Below are 27,121 nucleotides of genomic sequence, written 5' to 3' on the forward strand. Positions count from 1 at the left end.
ATTTAAATACCCCTTTGTAATTGTAAGATATACGCAACAGAGATTCAACTCATTCATTTAACTGCTTAGTTCTGTTCCCATGGTGGATATTGTTTGGCGCAGCATCTGCGAAAAGAGGCGAGTCGTCCGAGTTACGACGTTCTCGAATATCGCAATCTAGAAAGCTTTGCAGTCCTGCTTTGCGCGCAGCCTTTTGAGCAAAGATCGATGAAAATGTTCCGAAAAGCAGATCGAAATCATTATTTTTACCCCACAGAATGGATTCCTTAATCAGAGACGTGCCAAACCTTTCTGCCCGTGATCTTTATGAACGGCGAGGTATCGTAACTTTATAAACTTTTTTGCATCTGGACATTTTTCAGGAATATTTGCTCTTTCGTACATTGCGTTTATGAAGGATAGTATGTCAAGTTCGGTATTGGATTTTATCGAAGACGTTTTATTGGCGATTGAGTTTTCCGATACTTCTTCGTTCGCGAGTATTACCATAGCAGCGATTTTTCGACTTTCTTTGTGCACTGAAACTAAGCACGGGTACTGCCGTATGAAATTCTCCAGGGATGCTTGCACGACGTCAAAACTTCTTTTTTCTTCTTCAGGTGATATTTTAGCTTTATTTTGGGCAGTGTAGCTTTTGTGAAAGGTTTCGTCCTCTAGATAATTTTCTTGCAAGGCAATTATCTCACTCCTGTCGTTCTCCACGGCTTCTCGAATTAAATAACACTCGTGGAGCATATTCTTAAGTTTTTTATTCGATTTCCAGTAAAATTAACGACTAATTAAAATAGGTTGATGCATATATTCAACACTTATTACTCTGTTTCGTTGAATATCAATTATTTTCTATGATAAATAAACTAGTGTACATCTTTAAGCAGACTGTCGAAATAAGGTTATAGTTACGCGTCGTATATCATTGCGTAACGCAGTTTGATAAGGAAATAAAACCAATCAAAGTCTTATGGTATGTTTACACATTATTCTTTTGTCGACATTTTTCAAGTACAAATTATTATCATCTCAAGATAAAAGTTCTTATAAATTTTACTTGTACTGCACTGTCACGAGACAGATATTTTTTTATTTTAGCATTTAAAATTTTTCCACGACATTAAAGTAAAGAGGGAAAATGCAAAAGGGATTAAATTAGTATTTTAATAAAGAAGTCGTAGAATTGTGAGTAACAAAGATTTTATAAATTTAATTCATCTCATTCATCACACTTTTTGATCGTATTTATTTCAAATCCGAACGCTGTTATCGTCGAGTAATATCTTAGTGCCGTTCTAGTTAATTTTCGTCATTCCTTATTTAATGTTCAGCTCGACATAACGACTCTTTCTACAGTAAAAAATATAGATATATATATATATATATATATATATATTTATTTATTTTTATAATTTGTTTCTCCTATACGTAATGCATATCCTCATCATATACTGTGATGATTGTTTGCTTTCGTAAGTTAATCTTAATTATTGTTGTTATGTGTTTTCGTGCGACATATAACACAAGTAAAATCGCGCTGGTATTTTCAAGCCAAGACCATTGCAGATATTTCAAAATTTGTACAGTCTTGATATAGTTCGATTATATTTTTTAATTATAGCATAAAATTATACAGTAGTTTCTTCGTGATGTAGCGTGAAAAAATATTCATTGGTATCATTACAAAATCGCGACGTTAGCAGATAAATTTTGAAATATTAGCAATCAAGGTTGTAGAATTTAAGGCAACGCGTGCCAGGAATATACGTATAATTTTAATTCAGTGCATTATATCGAGTCAATGCCATCAAAAGAAAGAAGAATTAATAAATCGAAAGCAATTCATGGAAAAAATATCAATAAGATGAGAATCATTTAACTCGTGTAAATCATTGGCGAACTTATAATTAATAAATGGACGGCGCTCTGATGCAAAAAAAAAATAATAATAATAAAAAATGAAAATCTTTCAAGATTTTTCATTCACATAAGCTACAAAAAAACAACTTATCTTTGAATCTAAGCTTGTACTTGGTAATTTTGCGATTCCGTTACTCGCGCGTTCGAATACAATTCATAAAAGAAGTAAAGGTAGTCTCAAAGTCAACTGTTAAACAGTGTAACTCGAGCAATCTACCTATCCTTCGTCCGTAATGCAAAATAATAATTTTTAAAAGTATTACTTTACTGTTCATTATAAAATGAAAATAAAAATAATAATAATATTTTTAAACATAAAAGAGCAAATCATAATATAATAAAAAGGTTCAGATGTAAAGACCGATATCAAAAGTTTTCGCAAACTCGTAAATGCGGAATGCCTGCCTCTGTCTATTCTTTATCTTGTTCTTTTTTGTTTCTCCTTATATATATATATATACAAATTGGCTGTATAGGCTAGTAATAGTGCTTAATAGATCCAGTTGACCGGGACCCACTGGTCTTCGCTTGCGAGAGCATCGAGGGCCGCAACAACCTGTCGGAAGGTGTGATCGAAATCTTCGTTGACGATCACCAAGTCGATGTATTTCTCGTAGGCACGCTGTAGGGCTGCTGATTCCTCCACTGTCGATTTTAGATCGTCTTCCTAATTTTAAAACATTTTAATATACAATTAGAAATCCGATTTTATATAAATATTTGTGTTAAATATAAAAGATTTTTTTTGCAAGGGTGCTGAAGTTCACTCCTGAATTAAAGTCAACATTACTTGACGTCCTTGTGCATATACAACATGGTATAGATATAAAAGTGATATTATTTCGTATATTTGTGCAGTCACATATCTTTGCGAAATTGTCCTTAATCTGTTATTAGCGCACCGATAAGCAACAAAATCCCTAATAATATTCTTATTCGGAAAAACATTTTTAAAGTTTTAAGGGTGCAGTAAAGTAAAGTATTGGTTGTAAAATTAAAATATAGAAAAACAGGAAGAATCGTCAAAAAAGCATGCAAACAGAATACAAACCTCGTATAGAGATGCCAAGGATTCCAGGGTTCTGGCGCGTCTTGAACTATATCTGATGGAACTCTGGCGATCAAACTAGCGAGGCCAACAATAAATGGTATTACATGACAGGGGAAAAATAAAACCTTAGGACTAAATAAAATATAATAAACTAAGTATGGAGATAATATGATATGACGGAAACAACGTATGGCAGCTACAAATATTTTTGAAAGAGTATTCTTATTCGAGTAATGAGTTTTCTATACTAAAAGTATTGAAAGTTTATTGTCAATGTAAAATGAGCTAAAATTATTCCTTAGCGATATCTCGCTATTTTTCAAAGATGAGTCAAATAAGAAGGTATTTGTATGCATAGGGCGATTTAAATTTATGAGGGTATCTAGGTAACACACATTAAAAATATAAAAATCACAACTCGCAAATGCGAATAATAGCTATAAAATTCCAATAAAATAAAAAATCTAAGTACGAATTCTACCAAGGCATCAACGGTAATAACATAAATATATCATAAACGCATAAAAAATGATCACTAGAACAAAAACAAACGGCAAACAGCACGTAATACGGTGTAAAGTAGCTCAATACCGTAAGGTTTCGATTGCTGGCCCCAGTTGACCTGCCCAAGTCGTAGAGCGATTTGAGTTGCTCCATACCAGGTGCGGCGATGAAGATGACGTAGGGCATGAATTCGGTGCTGTTGTGGAGAATTTTGAGAGCTGCAGGACTGCAGTCAAGAACGCACATCTTGCCGGCGCGTATGAGTTCGCGCACCGAGTCGAGCTTCGTCCCATAGAGGTGACCACCGTGTTCGCCATGCTCCAGGTAACGGTGCTCCCGGATGTCTGTCTCCATCGAGTCGCGCTCGGTGAACCAGTAGCTCTTGCCGTTCTCTTCCAGTACTCGTGGCGGCCTCGAAGTGACTGCAAATATGCATTTTAAAAGTTAAATCGCTTCGTCGAAGAATCATGTTAGTTATCTTAACGTAATTTTGCGTTACGTTTGTTCGAGTTGGTTCGGAAAAAAAAAAAAAAAAAAAAAAAATGTTACTTTGTCTCTACATCAGTATTGCACGAGAACGCGAAATTTCGAGCTTATAGTCGAGAAATTACGAATTTCTAATATCAGGCATTTTCTGTGCCAAGTTACAATGAACCAGCCTTAAAAACTTTCCCAAATCCATCACGACTTATTATTCAATTTATAACTCACAAGGCACGATGGTCCCGAACTTTTCGGGATCGCTGTTGATCAGCCGGTTCTTCAGCGTCCTCCTACCGACACCTCTTGGACCGACCAGGGCGAGAGTCTTGCGCCTGAAGGGTGGCATCCTCGCGACTTCCTCGTAGAGCAATAGCTCGGCCCCGTCGAATTCGCCGTTCGACTTGGACTGGTACATCTTGCGTTTCTTCTTCTTCGAGATACGCGTGCCGCAGATGCTGATCTTGTGCACAAAGTCGGCCTCCGGAGGAACGAAGGCTTTGCGCCGCTCCTCGAGCTCCAGCGAGGGGACTAGACCTGGTGGTCCGAGGCTGTTGCCTTCGATGCGGCGTGCCTGCCACCAGTTCGGGTCAGCCTGGTCCACGATCTGCAGAATGTCACCCTTCTGGAAGGGCAGGCCGATCTCCCGACAGGGCAGCAGCGAGTCCTCCGTTGGCTCGTAGTCGAACAACGCACGCATATAGCACTGCGGAGAACATAAATTTAGTATTCAGCCAGCTGTCGAGTGGATAAGTATAACAATATTGAGATTCACACTGAAAGAAGAGAACGTGCGCACAGATGCATAGTACGTCAACCCTACGCCTTGTATATACGTGTATGGATTTATGGATTTGTTTGCAACTCGGTTTTGAAAATGTATAATCGTGTGACGATGAGCCCAGCAGCATGTCGTGTACTCGCAAGGTCACACAAACAAAGTAATCATTCTACACAGTACACATAAGTGATTTGAGAAAAAAACTTGTATCCGCGTCAGAATGTGTGTTCGCGCGAGTGTTTTTTTTTGTGTGTGATGATGAGACAAGGCTCGACAAATGAACATCTGGAATATAATATACCTTGCTCTCGGACTCCTTTCGTCGGTTTAAATCGAAAGCCAAGCAGAAAAAATTCATCGATCAGTAAAGGCATCTTACACGAGGCAAGAATAGAGTACAGAGTAAAGAGCATAATATAACATGTTGTGAAGAGTTACCGTCGATTTGATGGGCTTACTGCCATCGGCGGAGATGCCGGGCGCGAGTTTGAGTGTGAGGTTCTCCTTGGCGTCAGAGATGGCGATTTGAAGCTCGTCGGGATTGCGCACCTGCTTCCCGTTTACCTCGAGAATGACTTCGCCTGGTCGTAGGAGGCCCTGACTCGCAGCGGTACTGCCGCCGAGGATTCGCGCGATTATCAGGTTGCCGTTCTCGTCCACTTGAATCGTCAGGCCCTGAAAAATCATCGTCCGATTGCTTCTATACTCAGAGTATTCATGTTTCGTCAGCGTCAATGTTAATCACAAATTTTGTTGCTCGTAGCAACATCATTGCTTGACAAATTAAAACTGTGACAAATTTGAATAAAGTAATCTTTACGTCTCGCTAACTGCTAAAATGTTCGCTCGAACAATCGTTGGATTTTTCTGAAGCAAAAAAATTACCAGAGGTTCATCGGGCTTCCTCCTAAGACCGACGATCCGGACGGCCTCGGCAGGCCTGTCGTCGTTGCTGGGCATCGTCCTGAGCAGCGGCCTCGGCTTCTGCCTCTCGTTCTCGGGTTTCTGCGACTCCTCGAGTTCGCGCTCGCCGTTGGCAAGTCGCGCCGCTACGACCGCGTCGTGGGTCTCCAGCAGAGTGCGGAGCTGCTTGCCCCGCAGCAGCAGCAAAAGCTCGCGAGACTCCGGATTACGGGACGGCTCGAGGGCGCGACTTATCTGCTGGACCGTCTCGACGATCGAGCTGCAGACTGGAGTCGCGTGGACCGGAGGGTGCTCCAAACGTTCCTGTACCTGCGGACAAATGTTTTTTTAGATGTTAATATTTAGATGTTAATAACGCAACGATCGAACGAGGTATTCGCATATTCAAACGAATGCAAAGGAGGAGTAACTTTGCTCGCGTGACATCATCCCATAATTAGGCTGAATTGACAGTACGCGCGTAAAATCATCTGGTTCATTGCTCCACGAAATTCAGAGCCAATAAAGTCGAAGAAAGTCGACTGCTGCTTACGGCAGCTATACAATGGCCCGCCCCATAATCTCGCGCGGTCAATTAGTGCATCAATTCCGCAGCGTTAAGAATAACGCAAGAATTGGTGCCTCGAGGTCGGAGGCGTATACACCCAACGCCTCGTCGCTTTCCGTAGCTCGTGTCAGGTGAAAAAGGTAATTCGCACACGCGGGCACTCGTTTCTCACGGGAGAGATCGGCTTTCGCGGACGGCGAAAATTCTCACGGTTAATAGTCGCAGTCGTTGACAACGAGGACGCGTGTGATGTTTAACGATCGAGAGAGAGAGAGAGAGAGAGAGAGAGAGAGGGAGCCATTACGGAGCGCAGGAATATTCCAACCGAGCGTCGATTTTCTGACCGCGATCGTTAGGTAATTTATATATTCACTATGCTCCACGAATAGCCATACACTGCGGGCGACGAGGCGCTGACTCCGTTCCTGCGAGACTTGACTTTTTTACCTATAAGCGTGTGTGTTTATACCGCGATACCGTACTCACACCGCCAGCGCCGATCGTATACACACTCCTCGGCCGCACCCGACGCGTATCGCGATGTCGCTGCACTTTTTCCTGGCGACGCTGCAGCACGACTGCTCGAGTCGACGTCGGAATCGAGAGAGCTCGGAGGAAAAAGGGCGCGACCAAGCGCAAGAGAGAGATAGAGAGAGAGAGATAGAGAGAGCGTGACTCACCTGGAGAACGAACGGCTGCTGCTCGCGAGCGTCTGTGTGACTGATGCTGACGTACAGCCACTCGGGAACTCGCGCGTCGAACTGCAGCAGCAGTGTGTATACACACGCGAACGCAGATGTCTCGTCCGAGGGATAGTATCGATCGGGACTGCGCGTATATATAGGGTACGCGTGCGCGAGACGCGGTGCAAGATCTGCCGCTGATGGCGATGCAGCCGCGCCTATGTTCGGGGCCCTCTCCTGAGCGTAGGCCAGCCGAGAGGCTCGGGGAAAACAGGTGGGGGACAGCTCGTATTCCAGAGGATATACACGCGCGACTTGGTATGCGACGAGCCGTTACGCCGCGAGTGTCGACGGGCCCCAGGGCCGTATTGCGCGCTGAGTTGTCGCGGGCGCCAACGCCGCGCCCCCCCCCCCCCTCCGGCTGCGGGAAACTTGCGGACGATGCGGGGAGACGGCTTTCGAATTTGAAGTCATAATCCGCAATATTCCGAGCTGCGAAATTGCTGAAACTTCATCGAGTAAGCGAGCACAGGCGAAAAAGGCGAAAGAGCCGTCCCTGCGTGCTCGTTCCCATTCTCTCCTTCTCTCTTTCGCCGACTCCCACCTTTCGAAGTCCCTTCACGGCGCACACACGCGCACGCACGCATGAGTGAGCAATAGTGGGTAGTAGTATGCTACGCACACGTGTTAAGCGCGCGCGGCGTGCTGCTCTCGTCATGATATAGGCAACGAATGCCGAACGATGAATTATCGCTTATATAGATAAAAATTGGTGGCGCTTAAGTGCTTTTACTTTCGTCTCAGAAGTTATGTTCGCTGCGACAAAGAAAGTCGGTTTTGCTCGGGCAACTCCCTCAGCGATTAACCGAGTTCACGCGGCCGCAATTGCCGATATAAACTGGTCTGGGCCGATGCGCCGAGCACAGCCACAGCCCACAGCCACAGCCCACAGCCACGCAGCGGACCAGAGTCTCCGGTTAATTGGCTACGCCATAGGTGTCATAGTTTCAGCGGGTCTTGCGCGCGCCTGTTTGACTTCATGTTCATATTGAATCGAAGAAAAACAAAAAGCCTCCTCTGATCCGGACAGAAAAAGTCCGCACACGTAACCCGAGCAAAAACAATAAAAACAATGCCGGAGGCAATCGCGCCCTTGCACAAAAGCCGGCTGGAATGAAGAAAGAAAAAGATCGTTTCCCATTGCAGGTGTATAAAGAGAGCACGCTCGCCTCGAGACGACGGCTTGAATTCAAAGGAGGAAGTGAGCAGCGCCGGCGTCTGATGCCCCGAAAACCCGGCCGGCGAACAGGTATACACTACTATACATATAGGAGAGGCTTTTGTGTGTACAGAGCTGCGCTTAGCCTCGCCTCCCTTGACTTCTTTGCCAGCTTAGCTGCGCAAAAGCCGCGGGGAGAGCGTGATTTCGAACGGCGACACGTGTAATGCGAGAACGTAAACAAGCGCGATCTCTTTTCTTCGTCCCGTTTAGATTTTCTTCCAGCACGCGGCCAATGATATTCGATTATCGCTGCTCGATTTCGGAAGAGTCTTCCAGTAGCGGATAACGGGATGAGATTCGAAATTCGCGCGTTATTGAAACCGAGCCGTGATTACTCGCGCCTATCAGCTAGTCTAATAAGGGTAAAAGCTCAACGCGCACAACGCGTGCATGCAGTCTGTGTATACGCAATATGTCAGTTCTATACCTTGTTAGTCATGCTCGATATGCGTATTTTCCCTCGTCCTCTGCTTCTCCTTCTTCTAATTCTTTTCTTCTCGGGAAAGTGTGTCGCGCCCGAAATAACCGCGGGTATATAGGTGCACACAAGAAAAGCGAGAGGCGAAAGTTTTCCGTCTGCGCCACGAGGAGTCGAGAGGAAAAACTGTCAGCCTCGGTGACAGCTCGCGTCGGACTGAAAGGGGGGTAGGGCGCGATCGTGTCGCGCTACAGCAACGCGCGAGCGGCAAAAATACACCCGGGACTGACGCACGCGTCCATGCGGGCTTTTCCAGCTACGTGTATATATCTATATTCTATAACGTCTACGCTCGGACGACGTCGCCGGTTTGTTCATTCATGCGATGCTTCTGCTCTGATGCTGTATGCAATGCGGTATATACATATAGGATATGAGCTATATTTATTAACGCGTCGCGCCCGAGTTTTCGGAGCTGAGGCCGCTCCTATACGCGTTCGTAGAGCGAAGCGGTTATTTTCGAGCTTGTTATAGCCGCGGCTGCCGACTAATTAGCGACCTTTCTTAGAGGAAGAATCGCCCGAGGCTTCTATTTTTCAAATAGTGCGTTACTTATTTTCCGGCGAGTAACAGAGCAAACCAAAATTGTATGCGGCCTGGCACTTCATCCCGCCGGAGAACGCGTATCGCGTATCGGCGGGATATTCAAATTGCACTCATCGCGCAAAAACGACGACAGTCGCGATCTATTTCGGATTTTTATGTCAGAGCCAACAAGACTGAGAGCTCTCTCAGTCGCGTCGCGCATCATCGGAACGATAAATCGTCTGCGAAATTTCGTTGAACTCGCTCTCCTCGGCTGGGAAATATTTATACCGGCTCCAGACTCGATTCGGCTAATTTTATTGCGCGCTTCCGAGCGCCGTTCAACAATTATCTCGACGAAGCTGCGAGTGTGCACACACATTTTTTTCTCCGATAGTCTATTTACGAAAACTCATTTGTCAAATCTTTTTTCGTTCGCCGGGCGCGCGCGCTTGCGAGCGAGAGAGGAAAGTCGCGGCGACGGAAGAGAGGGACTATATTTTAAACGTTTTTCAGCGCAAATAAATCAATGCTTCCGAGAAGGAGTTCGCTAAAAATTTGCAACCCTGCAGAAACGCATATTAGTTTTGACGCGTGCGGGTAACCGGGCTATATCACTGTAGCGAAATGTTTTAAATAGAATTTTTACTTTCGCGATTGAATTTCTTTTAATCAAAGGACGCGATGGCGGTTACTTTGTAAGGGAAAAGGGTTTACGTGCGCGTTATTGGAGTATTTTTCTCATTGCATTCTTGCACTTTAATAATAATAATGTTTTCCGATTCACCAGGAGCAGGATATTACGAGCGATCGAACGACACGCACGATTTCCCATCAACGTTATACAAAAGCTCAAGCACGGCATTCTCTAGGAAAAGATTTTTCAATCAAAAACCACAACTAAAAAGCACCAGTATAACTTCGGGCAGACTTCAAGTACATAAGAGAGAGCTTTAGTAACTCCCCGCATCAATCGCCCCTTTCCCGGTAAAATATTCCCGCGCGCGTAACAGCCGCTAATTCTCGACGACGCGCATAAACAAGTTCCTAAAATCCACGGAAGCGCCGAGCCGTTAAAACCTCTCGTGGTACACAGTATCAGTTGCTTCGTGCTTTCATTATTCGAGCTTCGTAAAATTCGCGCGTTCACGTAGTAAACAGCCGAGCTTTCGATCCGTCGCTCGTGACGTCAGGTCGACGACGCGCCGAAAATTCCAGCGAGGCGCGCCGATGCAGGCTATTTTAACACGCGCGACAAAAATCGACGACGACGACGACGACGACCACGAGGCGGAGGAGGCTTTTATTTCCGTGGACGCGCATGGAAATTGGGTGTGACGTCGTTGCGGATTCTTTACAGCGTGGAGCGAGAGGCTGCGAGACCGCAATGCGGAAACTTTGGGCAAACATTGTTGTCGGAGCTTTTTGAGAAGCGTGTTTTTCAACGCGCCACGTGGAATGAATGGGTATCCTCGCGGCTTCGTTGCGATGAGTTTTTGTTTTCGACAACAGACGACCATATTAATTTCGAGCTTCTTTCCTGCATTCAAGGATATTCCACTTTCCTTCCATCGGCAATGGCAAACCATGATTGCATTTTTCGAAATGAAAATAATTGCAAATTCGAGATCACTTTATAATGAAAGCAAAATTCGTAGTACAAACGAAAAAACATTTTTTTATAATCCGCGCGTGTCATCGGCTCTTAAATCGCGTGTCGTCGCGTCACAGTTTTTTCGTGTAGTATATTTTACTCAGATTTACGAGTGTGTTTGCTCTTGGCGCGGGAGAATTTCTTTTTAATGGGCTTTTTTTTAGATGGAGGTTGATGAACTGTCGAATCGACGATTGCAGTATCTAAATAACGGATCAGTGGCGTTTAATTTTTTATTGTCTAATTAATTTATGGCTATGTCCCTGTGCAAATGCATTAAATAATAAATGACAACGATGCGGTCGAAAACGTGTTATATTAACGACGTCGTCTCTGCGTAATTTAAATCGAGAAAATTTCGACGAAGCGGCAACAAAGGTTTGGAAATTTATTTTTAAAGAATTTCCGGAATTTGAGAATGAAACTATATCCACACTTCTATTTCATTCAGAAACATTCAGAGGTCTATTTCTGCTAACAGAATAAGCGAGAGATTTTTTTATCTTTTACCAGGAAGTAATAATTTTATTCGTGTAGTACATTTCTTTTGAACCAGCAGATTGCTGTTTGCACTTTTTAGTTAGTGAGTTAAAAAAACGTTTCAAATGTTTCACAAATCAAGCCGACAGTTTATTTGTAGCCAAAATAATTCAGCAGAAATAATTTTTATGCGATTTAAAATTCCCTCCAATGTAAGCGGCATTATTAAGGGCAAAGTAAGCTCGGCTGAATCTGAGCCTGATTTAATCCGTAATCCTGGGAATCGGGGGCTGAACAATTGAAAAACAACTCAAGCCAGAAAGGCTTATCCAAAATTACCGTGGCCCGTGCTGTCTTCGTTTTCGTAATTATATATCTCGTAGCTAACTGTGTATACAAAGTGTGATTTGCGAATAAAATCTTAATATTATGAATTTTATAACTGCTGCGCAACGAGGACTTTCTTCCGCGTCCGCAGAACAATTTAAATTTCTTCGCACTCGCGGTAATTCTTCTGACAAAGAGCTCTTTGAACCTACGTCAGTAGGAGCTCAAACGACTGCTACGCTTGTACTTTCGAGCCTGCTAAGAGCTAGTCTGCGGAGGTGCTCCGCAACGAAGCCGAATACCCCATACAATCGAATTCCGACGAACTATTGTAGATTTCCCCCATATGGATCGTCAGTAATAGCCGTGCAATAAACTGAAATGAGCAGTCTCACCTGGACGAGGGACCTGACGAGCGGATCCCCGATGAAGGCGTCGAGGAAGAGCAGGTCCGTGTCCTGTGGCTCGGGGCTCCTGTCCAGCTGCGTCCTGCTGTCCTCCGGCTGTGCATCTTCCTCCTCCTCCTGCTGTGCAGCCGGTGCTATCCCGTCGCGGGAGCGCATGAAAGCCGCTGTAACAACAACGGCACGCCGCATTCTATTTTATCATCCACTGCGCGAATTCTTCTTCTTCCAGCCGGCGCCCGCGCCACCACTGCCGCCGAGAGAGATATTCCCGGGCGTGGCAATCGCCCCGGCGCTACGAGATGGATCAATAATTGCAGCCACAGGTGGCCCCTCGCGGAATGCTTGCACGAGTCTATAGGACGCCTCCGGGGGGAGTGATGGAAAAATTGCGCAGTTTCGTCGGGATATATGACTTTTTTTCTTGTTTCCTTTTTTTATCGTAAACCGGAGCGTTGCGTGTGTCTGCCGCGAAGAGCGCAAATGCTATACGGTATATTGTGTTGCGTAAGCTAATTCGATATGATACCGCAGTAGTTTTATCTAACGTCAAAGAGCGAAAATATATTTTCGCGGTGAAATTCGTGGTTAGCTTTAAAAGTTATGTTGAACCGCCAACATAAATACAGTACACCAGAGCAGAGTAGATACTGCACGAATCGCCAAAAAAATAGACTGAACTGCCAATCGATCAATATCGATCAATATCGATCGATTCTCCTTCGCGCGAGGGAGAAAGAGCCGCGCTCGCAGACGCGATTTGCGCCGGAACTATATTATCAAACCGGCAATCGTCGACACGGTTAGAATCGTCCTCTCTTTTTTTCGTCGCGCGCGATGACGCGGGAGGTGGCTTCTCGGGATTTTATGCGGGAGATTCACCGCTTTATGGACCATTGTGGAGGCAAACATTTTGTCGTTTAGTGTTTCTGCGGTTTGTTTTTACGGCGAGAGAGGAGCCATTCTTCCGCTTTTTAGGATTGCAGTCATTGGGATTTACGAGGCTTGTGTATTATTTAATGTTGCGCGTGGGAGAGGCTTTGTTGTATATAAAGGATTAGCTGATATAATCCCCCGCGAATGATTTATCGTGTCGAGGTGTTTTAGTTTTTCTATTGTCACTGTCCTATACGCTTTTTTCCAACTGAAATAGCTTCGTTGCTATACGAAAAGACGAGCTCTCTGCCATATTAGAATAGTTCGAATGGCACTCTTATATTATTTACAGTCAATTTAACATTATTAACACTGCGACAGACACACGAATTTTTCAAGTATTTCTCCGTAATGTTTGAAAAAAAGAGGGGAGCTATATGTCTCATGTCCAATAAGTATATCGACCACCGAAGAATTCCAAGAGGCCTTGCGAGGCATGCAATTAAATTTCGCATGCATAATTATTTATGCAGAGAGCAATCCGCCGGAAACGATTTATACGTGTTATATAGTTCGGAGAATAGCGCCTGCGTGATTAGCTCGTATATGTAGGTTTCTCACGTACAAGTGCAGCGTCGCATATGCATTGTGCTGTGTTAATGGCATTGGCGCTTGCAAGCTAATTGACCCGAAGGCGTAGAACCGATACTTTCGACACACCGTCTCTGTATACCGTGGACTCACTTTCAGCTTCGGAAAACTCGAGATTATTGCACAGGTTTTCTTTTAATCATCCTTTGTTCACCATCGCTCGAAACAAGTGTGTAGTGCAGTTACTCGAAACGCGTTTGTAATTAAAACAATTATACGAGTATAACGATCTTCAGAGCGGAAGAAAGAAACGAAAATAACTGGATCTCTCATCAAGTCTGAATTGTCACCTCGGTATACGAAACAGCGCGAAACTTCTCACGCCGTAGAGACGCGTGCGTATACCTGCCGAGAGCGCAGAGCCGATTTCCCGCACCGCCAACGCTCGCGCGAGAGCAAGGCAAAAAAGCAAAGGAAAAAAATCGACTTCGCCGCCCACGCCCTGGCCCGAAAACTTCTCGCAAGCCCAAGGAAAAATAAACGAACGAAAATAAAAGCCGCGGCATCGGCATAATATAGTATAAGACGCAATGTACCGTTATCATAGTGCGCGACTTTGTTGACGTCCTGCTGCACGGCGTCCATGCTCTGGAGGAGCCGGCGGTCCCGCTCGCCGACTCGCTTCTCCTTTCTCCCGAGGAACACCATGGCTCTCTCTTCGCCTCTTGTGTTTTCACTCAGTCAGCACTCGCGTATCCTCGGCGTTAGAAATGCACCGACTCCGCGCAGGTGCGCGAAGCGCCTCAGGTTCACTGCTCTCTCTCTCTCTCTCTCTCTCTCTCTCTCTCTCTCTCTCGCTCGCTCGCTCGCTCAGCGTTCGCCAGAGGAATCACATGCATGGAGAGCGACTAGACGACGGTTACACACTACCTCATGGCTACCGAGCGCGTACGCTACTACCTGCCGCCGCAGCCGCGTTATGGTCTACCTGTCTGCGAGAGTGAAAGAGAAGAGACAGAGAGAGAGAGAGAGAGAGAGAGAGAGAGAGGCGCAACGGGTTCCACGAGCGCCGCTACCGCCGCCGCTGCCCCGACAGATCCTATCGCAGCTCAAGAGCTGCTCGCGAGAGACTAGGGCCGATGCAGTCCTCCTTTTCCAACGATTTTCGCTTGACTTCTTTGAGAAAAAAACTGCCCTCGCGCACACGAGCGGACGGTTTCAAACGACGCGAAACCTGAGCGGCAGGCGAAAGCTCGCGGTCCGCAAGCTCGTGGCCACTCGCGCCGCCGACATCTCGGCGGGTTGCATCGAGACGGAGTGAAGATGTTGTGCTGCAGTGTCCCGCAGAAAGCCTCTCGAAAAAACGTTCAGCCACGGAGGCGCGCACACGACTGCCCGCCGCGGCGCGCGGAATAGCGAGAGCACAGCTGTTGAGGCTCTCTTTGCGCGCCAGACACTATACACGCCGATGCGATGGAGGGAGAGAGAAGCGGCGAAAAAATAAGTGTGTCTGCAGCCTGCGCGCGAATCGCGAGGAGCGTTCGATATACCGCCGCGGTGGTCGTCTATAAACAACTTTTTATGGATCTGCACTGGATTAGCTTGTCTATTATTCGCGCCGTCGCTTGTACGTGTGATAGGTGCAGTGTAGAGGTGGCTTACGAGTGCCTTTTTGGCGGGAAAAGCAGGCTTTCGTTCATCGATTCAGCGACCACTGACCAGCCGTCGCTGAACTTGTCCTTGGCCAGGGCGCGTGTATAGTATAGTTGTGACACCTAGCTACCGATCGGGGGCATTCGTTATGCTCCCGACTATCAAAACACGTGTAGGTGTATGAGTTTTTGAATCGCGACCTCGCTCGAGGTATTCGCAAAATGCAGCTTTGCAGCTTTGAAGTAGCCTTTATACGAAATGCGTGCAAACAATTATAAAAAGGCAGAGTTGCGGAAAAGCTCTCACCAGAGTCGAGGGATCTGCCAAGAACAGTCTCGGCGCCGTGGCTCCGCTGATGCATAAGCGCCGACTGAGATATCCCGCTCATGGAGCAGTAATCGCACAATTTATTATTCTTTGGTCTCCTCCGCGCCACCTCGACCTGATCCGGCCAGCAGACGCTTTTGCGCTGGTGTGGACACGAAAGCTCCGAGCTTCGCGAGCGTCGTGCCATATTTTCACCCGCCGTGTATACAAGCGCACGTGCTTCCTTTTCCTCGACTCGAGCTTTTTTGCACTCGGGCGTACAACGTTATCAACGCTGCGTCGAACGCTGTATTTTTGAAAAATCGTTCCGCACTGCTACATCACTCTCGAATTCCACGGAACAACTCATTCATCACGGTTATGCTTGATTGTTGTTTTTCCCCTCCGGCCGGTGTGAGAACGCGAAAAGAACGTCGCCTCGGAGGAAGACCGCTCGTGTTTGCACAATTACCACACGGAGCGGCGCCTCAAAGCTCGGCCGTGCGACTCGCGCAAGCTTCTGACTCACACTGGCGATATGACCGATCGGCCGCATCCATCAAGCTCCGGGAATCCACAACGCAAACATCGACCCACGTGCGCGAGAGCTTATAATATGCGCGTATGTGTAACGCGATGTTCGAAATTAGAATATGCGCGAGCCCTCCTTGATAACCGCGGCGACGCGACTACGCGGATACGACCCCTTTGATACGACTGTGGATGTGTTCGCGAATAGCTTCCGGGTCGAAGTACAAGGCGCGCAGCCATGGAAACGCGATGCGCCGTCTGCTCGATGAGACGGACACGCGACAGTTCCGATGTTTTTCTTTTTTTTTCTTTTCCTGCGAGGAACGTAGTCTTTGTGTGGATATGGCATGACCTGCAGGTACCGGCCGGTGCACTATGGATTAATTTGCATGAAAAAGCTCGGCCCGTAGCTGCGTATAGACTATGCGCTTTGAAAATTATCTGGAAATTTTACTAACTGCGGCTGAGCGTGCCTTGTAAATAATATTTCACTTTCGCAAGCTCTTGACTGAATTTCGTTGTTACGCAAAATATCAAGTTTTGAACTATTCTTAAGGTCGATCAGGATTACGGCGATGATTTGTATAAAAATCAAAAGTGTCGTTTCGAAAACAAAGCAGAAGAAAACCATGTTTATGCTCATCGATACCGAGTGAATTTTAAAACATTTACCTCGCGAAGCGTTTCGAAAATACGCGCGATTTGCGCAGGCAACGGTTATTTTTATTGCTCGTCGTGTCATTTTCACGGCCGCGAAATTTTAATTCTTCACGTGTATACCCGTATTTATATCGAAAACCGTCACAAATCCACACGAGGAGCACGAAATTTATTCCAAAGCCCTCGATGCAAGTCGACTGGCAAATATAATCAGGAGATTAAGCAACAAATCAGAATAACGGAAATTAATAACCATCGGCAAACCGGTAGCGCGCGTGTATTTAAAATTGCGAGATATCCCGTAGGATTACAGCACGGATTACGAGCAGCGCGCGTATATACAGAACAGCGAGCAGTTTATCAAAAGCTCCAGAATCGCGTACTTCCGATGCTCTGCGGCGAGTGAGCGCCGTTATTTATAGATTTTCGACTCACGTTAGGAGCCGAGCCGCTGCGACGTGTTGCAGCACCAGTGAGTTCCGACTTTCCGTTTCATCCACAATATACACCTCAAAGTACGTGTATCAAAGTCATGCCCTACATAATATTACATAATATGGTGATACAATCGATTACCCGATGATAACTCTGTTCGACGAGCAATTTTTTTGTTCATATATACCGCCCGACAAATTTTCCGCGCGATATGAAATCGCGCGTCTGCTGTAAATGAGAAATGGATCGTTTCGATGTATACATATATATGTACAAGAGACGGTAAGGCAGGAAACTGCGATTATCCACGATTCTCTCGATTGGTCGGAAGCTGAGGAGAACGCCGCGAGGTGGCAGCACGCGCGGATTTGAAAAAATTATTAAATTCCACGCTGCCGTCGTTTGGCTTGAAATGTAAACCAGCTCGTAAAGATTTTTTAAATAAGCGTTATTAGGATAGTGTTTGCGAAACTCGTAACTCGGCTGTTCTAGAATTGCTTTTGCAACGGCAATTGCGGTTGCCGGCGTTGTTTTGAGAAAGGTGTCGCTCGTTTGTAGTTCAAGAACGAAGGAGCGAGCGCAAAACAGAACGCGATGATAATAAAGCGATCCTTAATCGTTACGAAAAATTATGCAAACGCTTTTTTTTTTTTAGTCAGACGTTATAATTATGCGGACAAATGCCGCGCTCCCAATTCGTTCCCATCGGGGTAATTCGCGCGCTACGAATGAACCGGTATAATGGTCGCAAGAATTAGCCGTAGGACCGATGTGCGCGAGTAATTCGCGCGTAATCGTTCGGGGAGGAAGAAACGATTGAGCGAATGACTTCACGGCTCGTACAATGAGCCTCGTACATGTCACCCACATCGCAGTCGTTACATGCGACATTTCTCTTTTGCCCCGACGTCCTCGCTTAGTATCTCTCTCTCTCTCTCTTTCTCTCTCTCTCTCTCTCTCTCTCTCTCCCTCTTTCTCTGGCGGCGACAGCAGCAGCAGAGGAGTGTTTATACGCGGATAAATCGTCGCGCGTAAATAAGACGCATCGCAGTCGGTGTTTAGACAAGTGTCGAGACAGACGTGTGCGGTCGGTAGATTCGCGAGTGGGATTGCCGTTGTTTGCGCGCAGTGTAACGGGTAATTGGCTGTTTAATACGGGGAAATTCGAAGAGCGGGATGGGATTTTCAGTGGGTTTGCAGCGGGAGGAGACGTTTTCGAAATCGAGCCTACAGATCGGTGTGTATTAGAATTTGTGCCAAAGTTGGATTGATTTTGTTAGAAAACAAATTATTCACGTATGTGGGAAAAACAGCAACAATCACGCTTCGTGGGCACCAATCTTGTTTAGCATTACAGATGATTCAACCGCGAGAATTTCTGTAATCACTCATGCACTTCAACGCACAACTTTAATTGCCGTATGCATATGAGTTCATATCTAGTCGGTAATTCTACTAAACATTCTCGTTTCATGGAATTCCCAAGACTGATCACACTTCCATATTTTAGGTGCATTTAATCGAAGTGAATATTGTGAGAGCGTTAACCTTGTTTCCAAATACGCTCAGTGCTACATAGCGAACAAGTTCGTTAAACAGCTTTTATTATAAAGCAAAACTATCAGCATACAAAGCGACGGTCGTAGAAGCCACAATCGTTTGCTCGACAAAGTTGTAAAAGTGTCGATTACAAGAATCCAACGTCCGTAGCGTAGTATTTCAAGTTTTCGCAGAAATTTCCCATGATTGAAAAATTATCCACTCGCGATCTGCCTCGTTTCAAAAGCTGCGAAAGAGAAGAAGAGGAGTCCGATGCAGGCACGTGCTCGTCGATCTTCTTATCGCAGATAGTGCGCGTTATTTGAAAATCCACGTGAACGAAGCGTAAGAAAGTGGGGGAGAGGAGTGTCCACTCGCGTTCACATACTCACGGAGATAGATAGATAGAGAGAGAGAGAGAGAGAGAGAGAGAGAGAGAGAGAGAGAGAGAGAGAGAGAGAGAGGGAGAGAGAGAGAGAGAGAGAGAGAGAGAGAGAGAGAGAGAGAGAGAGAGAGAGAGAGAGAGAGACGAACGATAAAAAACGTACTCACGAGCACGAGGATGCTAGTCGGGCATTACCGCGACGACACGACTAAGCAGTTGCTACAAGAGAGCCGCACGGTGAGGTCCGAAAAAAGAATCGGCGACTAGAGCCGATTTCGCGACGCGTCGCGCCAACATCTCTGGTGAAAGAAAATACTGCTTGCAAACATGGTCCGAGCTGAGGTGAGTCTATCATCAATTTCTCCACTGGATTTTCCGCATCGATCGCCGCGCCTTTGATCGACGTTAGAGTCGATGCACGTCGGAGTGCATATCTGATACGATTGCGATTTAGTGACGCGCGTGCTGAAATTCGTGGGCATACAAGCTCGTGCCTCTCCGGTTACTCAAAGCAGCGCCAACGACAGTTCGAGTTTGTTGGAAAAAAGAAGAGCGCAATTATATTCGGCCAGTGCTGATGCGTTGGCAATTTCGTGCTCTTCCATCGAAAAGAGAAACGCGGCAGGTGTGCTCTGTTAAGAGCTTCGATTCGTGGTCACGTTTTACACGTCTAATTAATTTCCAGATTGTCGGGCTCTTGTGTCTCCAATTGATAATCTCAACGAGCGGCCGCACGTTGGACGATCAAGCGAAAGCCGAGACCATCAGGACGCCGGCACCGAAAGAGAAAAAAGTATTTTCCCTCGACGATGTCATATCGAATGCTTACACCAGCGACTCGTTCAACGGCAGCTGGATATCGGAGACGGAAATTTTTTACCGCATCGAGGAAGCGCTGCTCAAATTCGACGTGACTACCAAGCAGAGCGAAATTATTGCGAAGGATGAGCTTTTCGTGAGTTTGCTTTTACTTTTTCGGGAATATGTGTAGGATTTTTCTCCTGAAAATAATTCTTCATTCAAAATAATTCCGATCCAAATTCGATTCACACAAAAAATCAAAACATCGAAATCCAAGCCATATCCGAGCGAAATATCCATATCCAATGTATCGACCGACGCAACAGTGCAGCAGCTAAAGCTCCAAAAATAAAGCCTCAAAACTGCTCGGTTTGTAATATGAGGAAAAAAGAGCACTGTGCACGATGCTATCTGCTCGAGCTTTCGCGCTTTATTACCAAGCCCGCGCGCGCGCGAATTTAAAATAAGGTCAATTTCCAATGATTTGTGGCTCTGGTTTCTTTATGAAATTTTAGAACTTTCCAGAGACTTCGAAATAATTGGATTTTTTATAATTCTGGGATATTATTTTTTTTTTTTTTAATTCACGCGTATCGTAAATAATTATTTGTTCGCGAAGTGATAAAGCTAGCTATAGTGATAAAATCGCGTGTAATAAAATATGATTCTTGATCGTAAGTTCAGGTTCGGTTCATATTACGTTGTTTATCTAGCTTATTCATTGACTCATAATTTTGCCGTAACGCGATTGACTCCTATCTGGGTCACAGAATAGTCACCTCAAATAGGAGTACCGTAAGAAAACGAGTTTTAATTATCGATGTAGCGTATTGACAATATAGAGTGTAGCTTACGGCTTTGGGGAGCAGAAGAGAGGAGAGAGACAGATCTCTGTGTTCTGCAGCTTTTTGTAACTTATTCCTAAAAAGTTAAGGATAGAAAAAAAAACCAATAGCGCTCGTTGGATCGCGCGAAACTTTCTACAGCGTTCCAAGGCGACTTCACGATTCATGGATGAATACGCAACCCCGTCCGATGCTCGATCCATACAAAAGAGCGTATCTGGTCACGGTCAGCTTGCCATCGAATAGGATTTTTACTGCTGGACGCTCTCGAGCCCGATTTTCATTTAAACTCTTGTTTTGCGCAGGATGATGTGAGCGGGCTAAAGTTCTACTTGTCGCCGGACAGGCATCACGTGCTGATTCGAAACTTGACGGAAAAAGTGAGTGTATAGATCTTGTACTTTAATCCTGCGTATATGGTTTTCTGAAATCACGCATGTCTTTCTAGGTTTACCGGCACTCGTCCCTCAGCGTGTACAGCATTTACACTATCAAAAACAGGTCAGTGCTCGCTCGTTGTCATCGAGAGAGAGAGAGAGAGAGAGAGAGAGAGAGAGAGAGAGAGAGAGAGAGAGGGAGAGAGAGAGAGAGAGGGAGAGAGAGAGAGAGAGAGCAAATATGCGACTTGTAATCATTTTCTTATCATTTTCTCGGGATTAATTTATTCATTTGCATGTGGTTGGCATTTTAGCAGTGCTACTTAAAATGCTTCTGTTTTTTTCCAACATTTTTATTGAAGAAAATGAATACGAGTTTTGACTGAAAACAATGTTTTAATACCAAGAAAAGGCTGAAAAAAGCGCAAACATGTTTTTATTATATTTCGTATTTATTTTCTTCGAAAATATTATTGCAACTTTAACGATAATATTTTGACAAGCATTGAAATACTTCCGTAACTCACTGCGGTCCACTACTCTATTTTTACGAAAACTAAATATTTACACAGAAGCGATACCGGCTATCTCCGATTTAAAAATCTCACGGCAACTCCGCATTTAAAATCCTTACCGTTTATCTTTTTCTCACACACAGGTCAGTATCGGTCTTAGCCGACGGTAAGCGTCTATCGACGGCGTTTTGGGCACCTCAGGGCAGCGCCCTGGTCTACGTGCTGGACAACGACATCTACTATCACCAGCTGGCCAGTTATGGAGTCGAGACGCGTCGCATCACCTTCGACGGCAAACAGCAGGCGGTCTACAATGGCGTCCCCGACTGGGTCTACGAGGGTACAGAACATTTTGTTTTCTCTTTCGGCTCACTCGGCGCACGATCGCTTACATAATCGATAACGGCTCCCAAAGTTAAATTCGACCGGAATTTCGGTCGACAGGCCGATAGCCGGATTTTACGTCCAGTGGGCAAGCGATGCTATCTCGAATTTGCGGGAAACACACAGAGAAATTGTATTTTGCCGATTTTACGAGAACGACCAATTTCTTCCGAGATAAATAAATGAAACTGGACGATTCGCTTGTTTTTCCAGAGGAAGTTCTGGGGACCGACAGGGCCATGTGGTTCTCACCGAACGGCGAGCATCTCGCCTTTGCCACCATGAACGACACCGAAGTTGTCGAGGCTGTGATTGTGAAATACGGCAGGCCCGGCGACCTCAAGAATCAGTATACGTACGAAGAGAAGTTCAGGTATCCGAAGGTGAGCGAGGCAAAAATCGTATTTCTCGAGCATTCGAAATAAAATAATAATTCGAGAAACGCGCGAAGCTCCTGTCCGACTCGCAGGATTAGCGCGTGATCGCCTCGGACAATTTTAACGGCCAGGCTATAAAAGTCTCTTGGCCCTTCTTTCTCGCGGCTGCGCCGACGTGAAAGGGGATTTTTAAGGCCGGCCCTGCACTACGCTCTGTATACTATACGGAGAGACTGCTAGCTTTATTCTCTTTAGGGCTTGGCTCGCAGCTTCCGCGTGGATATAATTTCGCGGGGAAAAGATTCATTGTTTACGCCCGAATTTCATGTTTACGCGTTGTGCATTTTTTATTCTGCCATTCAAGCTGGTATGGCAGGACGAGTGTAGCCGCCTCCCTTGAAGGGCTCTCGTTTGCATGAACACGGTTTTGATGATGAGATACAAAAAGGTTAATGAAATTGGATTGTTGACAATAAGCTAAGTTCGCCAGCATATCTACTATAAGAGGCGACTTTTCCGTTTTTTGGTATAAATTAGTTTCATGAGAAATAAGTGGCTCGTAAAGTGGCTCGTGGCTCTCGATAGCGTATTAGTAGAGCACAGATTTGATCAGTTTTTTATTTCAGCCGGGAACGAAGAATCCGCAAGTCACCCTGAACCTCGTTGATCTGACGGATCATGGATCATCGCTAATTTCCTTGAAGGCTCCCACCGACATCGTCGGAAAGTGAGTTCCTTTTTTTCACTCAGCTCCGCGCTAGTCGCGTATAGGCGCGACCCGCACTGCTTGGAAAATTAAGTTTCCTAAGGCCGAGCATTTATTAAATTGCTATAAGTATACCGCCACAGGGATTTATGAGGCAGGCGTGTATAGCCTTGGAACGCGGTAATCTGTAGCCTGAATTTATTTAATGATAAGATTAATCGGATCAAGCGTGTGCTTACTTTCACTGCTGGACATTACTTTTACGCGCATTGTTCTTGAGAGTAGTTACTTATTCCGCACGAGGAATATGACAACGATTTTCGTTATTACCCCTGCAGCGAGCCGATCCTCTACGCGGTGACGTGGTTCGACCGCAAAACGGTCGTGGCCACTTGGACTAACCGCTTGCAGAACGTCTCGCAATTAGCGAGCTACTCGTTGGCCGGCCAGTGGCAGCCTCTTCTCACCCAGGAGGTAACCGATGGCTGGCTTCTCAGCGCCTACACTGGCGCTTCGCCGATATACTACAAGGGCTACGTCTTCCTCGTCGAGCCCCAGCCGATAGGTCAGTGTTGGCGAGGCTTATTCAATATACATTTTTTCCAACCGTCTTTCAAGACTCACATTTGTCATTTTTCATCTGAATATTTCTGACGATTGTAGGAAACAAGAGCCTCGGCGAGTTCGGCCACGTGACGAGCTACCGCCTACTGAACGGTGTCCTGGACCACGAGGTGGACCTGACACCCGGTGCGACGTGGGTCCACGCGCTTCACGGAGTCAACGACGTCAAGAGAGTGCTTTACTACACGGCGAGTCCACCTGGTCAACCCTCCCAGAAGCAGCTCTACGAGGTCAGTCTGGACGCCTCCAAGGACGTCCCAGCCACACCCAACTGTCTGTCCTGCGAGCTCAAGACTCCCGAAGGTTTGATTAATTGTTGCTTGCATCGATTTGCGACTGTTCCATTTTCGAGGCGGGCCTTTTCTTTCTTCTGCTCGCGCGCACACACCTGGAGATTCTGGAGGAGAGCCAAAAATCTCGGGGGTATGATTTACTTTGCGCGAGAGGAATGAGCAGCTTGGAAAATTATGTTTTCATTTCGAGATTCTCGAGCGGTAGAACAGGTTGTCGAGATTTCCGAAGCAATTTCTACCGAATTCAACTTTGCTACTTGATCGATTGCCGAAGCGCGTGTAAATGTACAGAAGGACATTTTTCTTTTTCAGCGGCTCGCGCGTTATGATCGCTCGTAAAATCATTCGCAAATAAAAGCGAGCGAGACGATAAAGGTCAGCCTCGCGATGATGGAAAGTACGCCGCGAGCCTCGTTATACTGGAGCGATAAAACAGCGCAGAACGTTACTTATATACCTCTAACGCACTTGCGCCTTGAAATTTGCCTCGATGCAGGAAACACTTGCAAGTACGTAAGCTCGATCGCCTTCTCCAAGGACTTCTCGAACTACGTTCTCACTTGCTCGGGTCCGGATCCAGCTACCGTCAGGATCTACGATCTCGAGGGTAAGGAGCTCTTCACCTGGGCCGGCAGCCATGTGCTCCGGTTGATGATCGCCAACCGCGTGCTGCCGCAGCAACGGGATTTGGAGGTCGAGTCCAATGGGTTTAACGCCAGGGTCAGGCTGCTACTGCCGCAGGACTTCGATCCGGCCAAGAAGTATCCGATGCTCGTCAATGTGTGAGTGTGCTTTGCATTTACGAGCTCCGGCTTCCGGCTCGGGGCGGCCTCGTAAGAGTGAAAATTTGAATTTCGCCGAAAACGTCTTACAGTCGCTCTTTCAAAAGTTTATTCTAGAATAAACATCGTTTCTATACAGCCTTTGAACGTTTTTAAAATTCACTATGAAATGTCTTTGCCATCGTGGTATTAATATAGGTCAAGTTCGGACGAGGTGAAGAGCATAAAATAAGCAGTGAAAAGAGCCTGTATAAGTTGCGACGGTACAACGAAATTCTGCACGAGGCCAATAAACATCAAAAAATAGTATTGTCTGGAACTCATATACAGTCATCGCATACATTACTTGGAATCCAATTGAATTTTTTTTTTCAACGCTCAAAGTTACTAACAATTAAAACAGGAGAATTTAGCAATCATTTCGTTCGTGTGAAACAATCGAGGCTATTATCTTGTCTATTTATGCCACAGGTACGCAGGCCCGGACAGTCAGAGGATCAACGACGGCTTCTCCGTGGGCTTCGAGACGTACATGTCGACCAACAGGCATGTGATACACGCGTGGATAGACGGGCGCGGCAGCAGCTCCAAAGGCACCGCTATGATATATGCGGTTTATCGTAATCTTGGGAGTGCCGAGATGGAGGATCAAATAAACGTCAGCAGGTCGGTTAATCGATCAGCTCGCTAATGGCTTATCAACGGACAACTTTCTTTTATCATCTCTTTTCCCAGCGCTCGCGAGTCAATCGATAACCCATCGCTACTTTTAATTTTCATCTTATCCGCAGAAAGCTGCAAAAAATGTTCCCTTGGATCGACAAAAACAAGACGGCCATTTGGGGCTGGAGTTACGGCGGCTACTCCACCGCCTCGATCCTGACGAAGGACGACGACAGCGTCTTCAAATGCGGAATCTCGGTCGCCCCCGTCACCAACTGGATCTACTACGGTACGTTAAGAAATCTGCGTGCTTTCAATAAGCGCTTCGATACAATCAAAAGCGTGCTATTTTATACATATTCAGATTCGATCTACACGGAGCGATTCATGGGCCTGCCGACCGCGAGCGACAACCTGAAGAACTACCAAGCCAGTGGAGTGATGTCCCGCGTGGAGAGGCTCCGGGGTAAGAAGTTCATGCTGGTCCACGGCACCGGAGACGACAACGTCCACTACCAGCAGTCCATGGCTCTCAGCCGAGCCTTGGCCGAGGCCGACATCCTCTACGACCAAGTTAGCTATCCCGACGAGGCTCACCATCTCGGACACGTGACCAAGCACCTCTATCACACTATGGACAAGTTCTGGTCCGAGTGTTTTGGATACAAGCGATAAAAATCGCACCTGTGTTTTCAACTCTGGACAATTTTGTTGTACCCCACGACTCTAGAAAGAAGATTTATTTTTGCATCATACCGTTCACTGTACGAGTTTTCAAGCGCGTTGTTACAAATTAAACCAACTACTGTACAATCGTATTCGATGTTCCTCATTTCTCGAAGTTGTGATGCTAATTACGGCCTAATCAATCCGACTCCATCGCGCGCAACGATGACTTTGCCAACTTTAACCTTCGGGGATTCCAGCTACTTTTTTTCCTTGCGAGTTCGCCAAGTAGTACGTATGCACATCAGGCGTTCGATAAATTTGGCGCGCGCGCGCGCGCATGCATCGCGGCGAGGAACTTTTCCCGCGGCGGCTTACAACTCTCTGTAAGTTGGCGGTGTAAGCGATAACTTCAATTACACGTCCAGTCCTGCCTCCATGAATAATTCACGAAAGCACAAAGCGCGGCGCGAGGCGCGATTCTCGGGCAAGCCGAAATTCAGGCCGACGACGACGACGGCAATCGTGTAACAAAAAGCACGGTTACGCGGTCGAAGAAAAGGTGCACGCGAATTTTTCATCCCTCGCGAGTGCGCGGGGCTTTGCGTAAACAGCGAAGCACCTGTGCGAGGGCCGATAAAGCCGGCCGATTAAGAAGGCCATTATTCAGCGTCATCGGCCGCATTTATCAAAGCTCGCCCCTGAGCGTACACACGTGTGCACATAGGTATACAGACGCGTCCAGCAACGAGCGCTGTAATACGCAATCTGCTCGGTAAATCTCACTCTCTTGCGCGTCGCGTGTTAAGAAGTGTAAGAGAGAGAGAGAGAGAGAGAGAAAGCCCGAGACCTTCGATGATCCTCGAGCTATTAAAGCCGATCTGACCTTAGCCCCGATGGAATTTAACGCCGTCGTTAGAGGCTCATGCATACACGAAATTTTTGAAGAAATCCTCTTTACTATCTATAGTAATGCAACGAGAAACACGGAATCTGAGTTGCATATTTTTTCCGTATTCTCGGAGGTAAAAAATTACGCCGTCGTAATTCATTAGGGTAGATGTATAAACGGGACGACTAG

The 27,121-nt window shown here is 46.1% G+C and overlaps 2 protein-coding genes across 20 annotated transcripts; one reads left to right on the top strand and one right to left on the bottom strand.

Moving 5' to 3' along the window:
- Positions 1–1,174: 1,174 nt before the first annotated feature.
- Positions 1,175–16,157, bottom strand: LOC100114402 (MAGUK p55 subfamily member 6). 13 transcript variants are annotated; one of them, XM_008206229.3, is made up of 9 exons: positions 15,458–16,155; positions 12,023–12,198; positions 5,613–5,960; positions 5,166–5,402; positions 5,029–5,043; positions 4,178–4,652; positions 3,554–3,888; positions 2,963–3,037; positions 1,175–2,578 (listed from the first exon to the last, which is right to left on the bottom strand). In XM_008206229.3, exons 1-9 carry the CDS (start codon positions 15,663–15,665, stop codon positions 2,402–2,404), a joined length of 2,046 nt encoding a protein of 681 aa, XP_008204451.1. In that variant the 5' UTR covers positions 15,666–16,155; the 3' UTR covers positions 1,175–2,401. The 13 variants fall into 13 exon arrangements, with proteins under 13 accessions (XP_008204451.1, XP_016842933.1, XP_016842932.1 ...); XM_016987444.2 differs by lacking the exon at positions 15,458–16,155 and adding an exon at positions 14,095–14,902; XM_016987443.3 differs by lacking the exon at positions 2,963–3,037 and having other exon boundaries at positions 15,458–16,157.
- Positions 16,158–18,112: 1,955 nt separating this feature from the next.
- LOC100114441 (venom dipeptidyl peptidase 4) lies at positions 18,113–26,192 on the top strand. 7 transcript variants are annotated; one of them, XM_032599202.1, is made up of 15 exons: positions 18,113–18,320; positions 18,433–18,525; positions 18,594–18,901; positions 19,693–19,962; positions 20,959–21,033; positions 21,102–21,154; positions 21,689–21,885; positions 22,143–22,312; positions 22,933–23,033; positions 23,351–23,577; positions 23,676–23,939; positions 24,426–24,711; positions 25,183–25,377; positions 25,503–25,663; positions 25,739–26,192. In XM_032599202.1, exons 3-15 carry the CDS (start codon positions 18,896–18,898, stop codon positions 26,047–26,049), a joined length of 2,316 nt encoding a protein of 771 aa, XP_032455093.1. In that variant the 5' UTR covers positions 18,113–18,320; positions 18,433–18,525; positions 18,594–18,895; the 3' UTR covers positions 26,050–26,192. The 7 variants fall into 7 exon arrangements, with proteins under 7 accessions (XP_032455093.1, XP_032455091.1, XP_016842940.1 ...); XM_032599200.1 differs by having other exon boundaries at positions 18,113–18,529; positions 18,594–19,349; XM_016987451.2 differs by having other exon boundaries at positions 18,113–18,529.
- Positions 26,193–27,121: the final 929 nt, after the last annotated feature.

Source organism: Nasonia vitripennis, chromosome 4 (assembly GCF_009193385.2).
Source record: "Nasonia vitripennis strain AsymCx chromosome 4, Nvit_psr_1.1, whole genome shotgun sequence".
Taxonomy (NCBI): domain Eukaryota; kingdom Metazoa; phylum Arthropoda; class Insecta; order Hymenoptera; family Pteromalidae; genus Nasonia; species Nasonia vitripennis.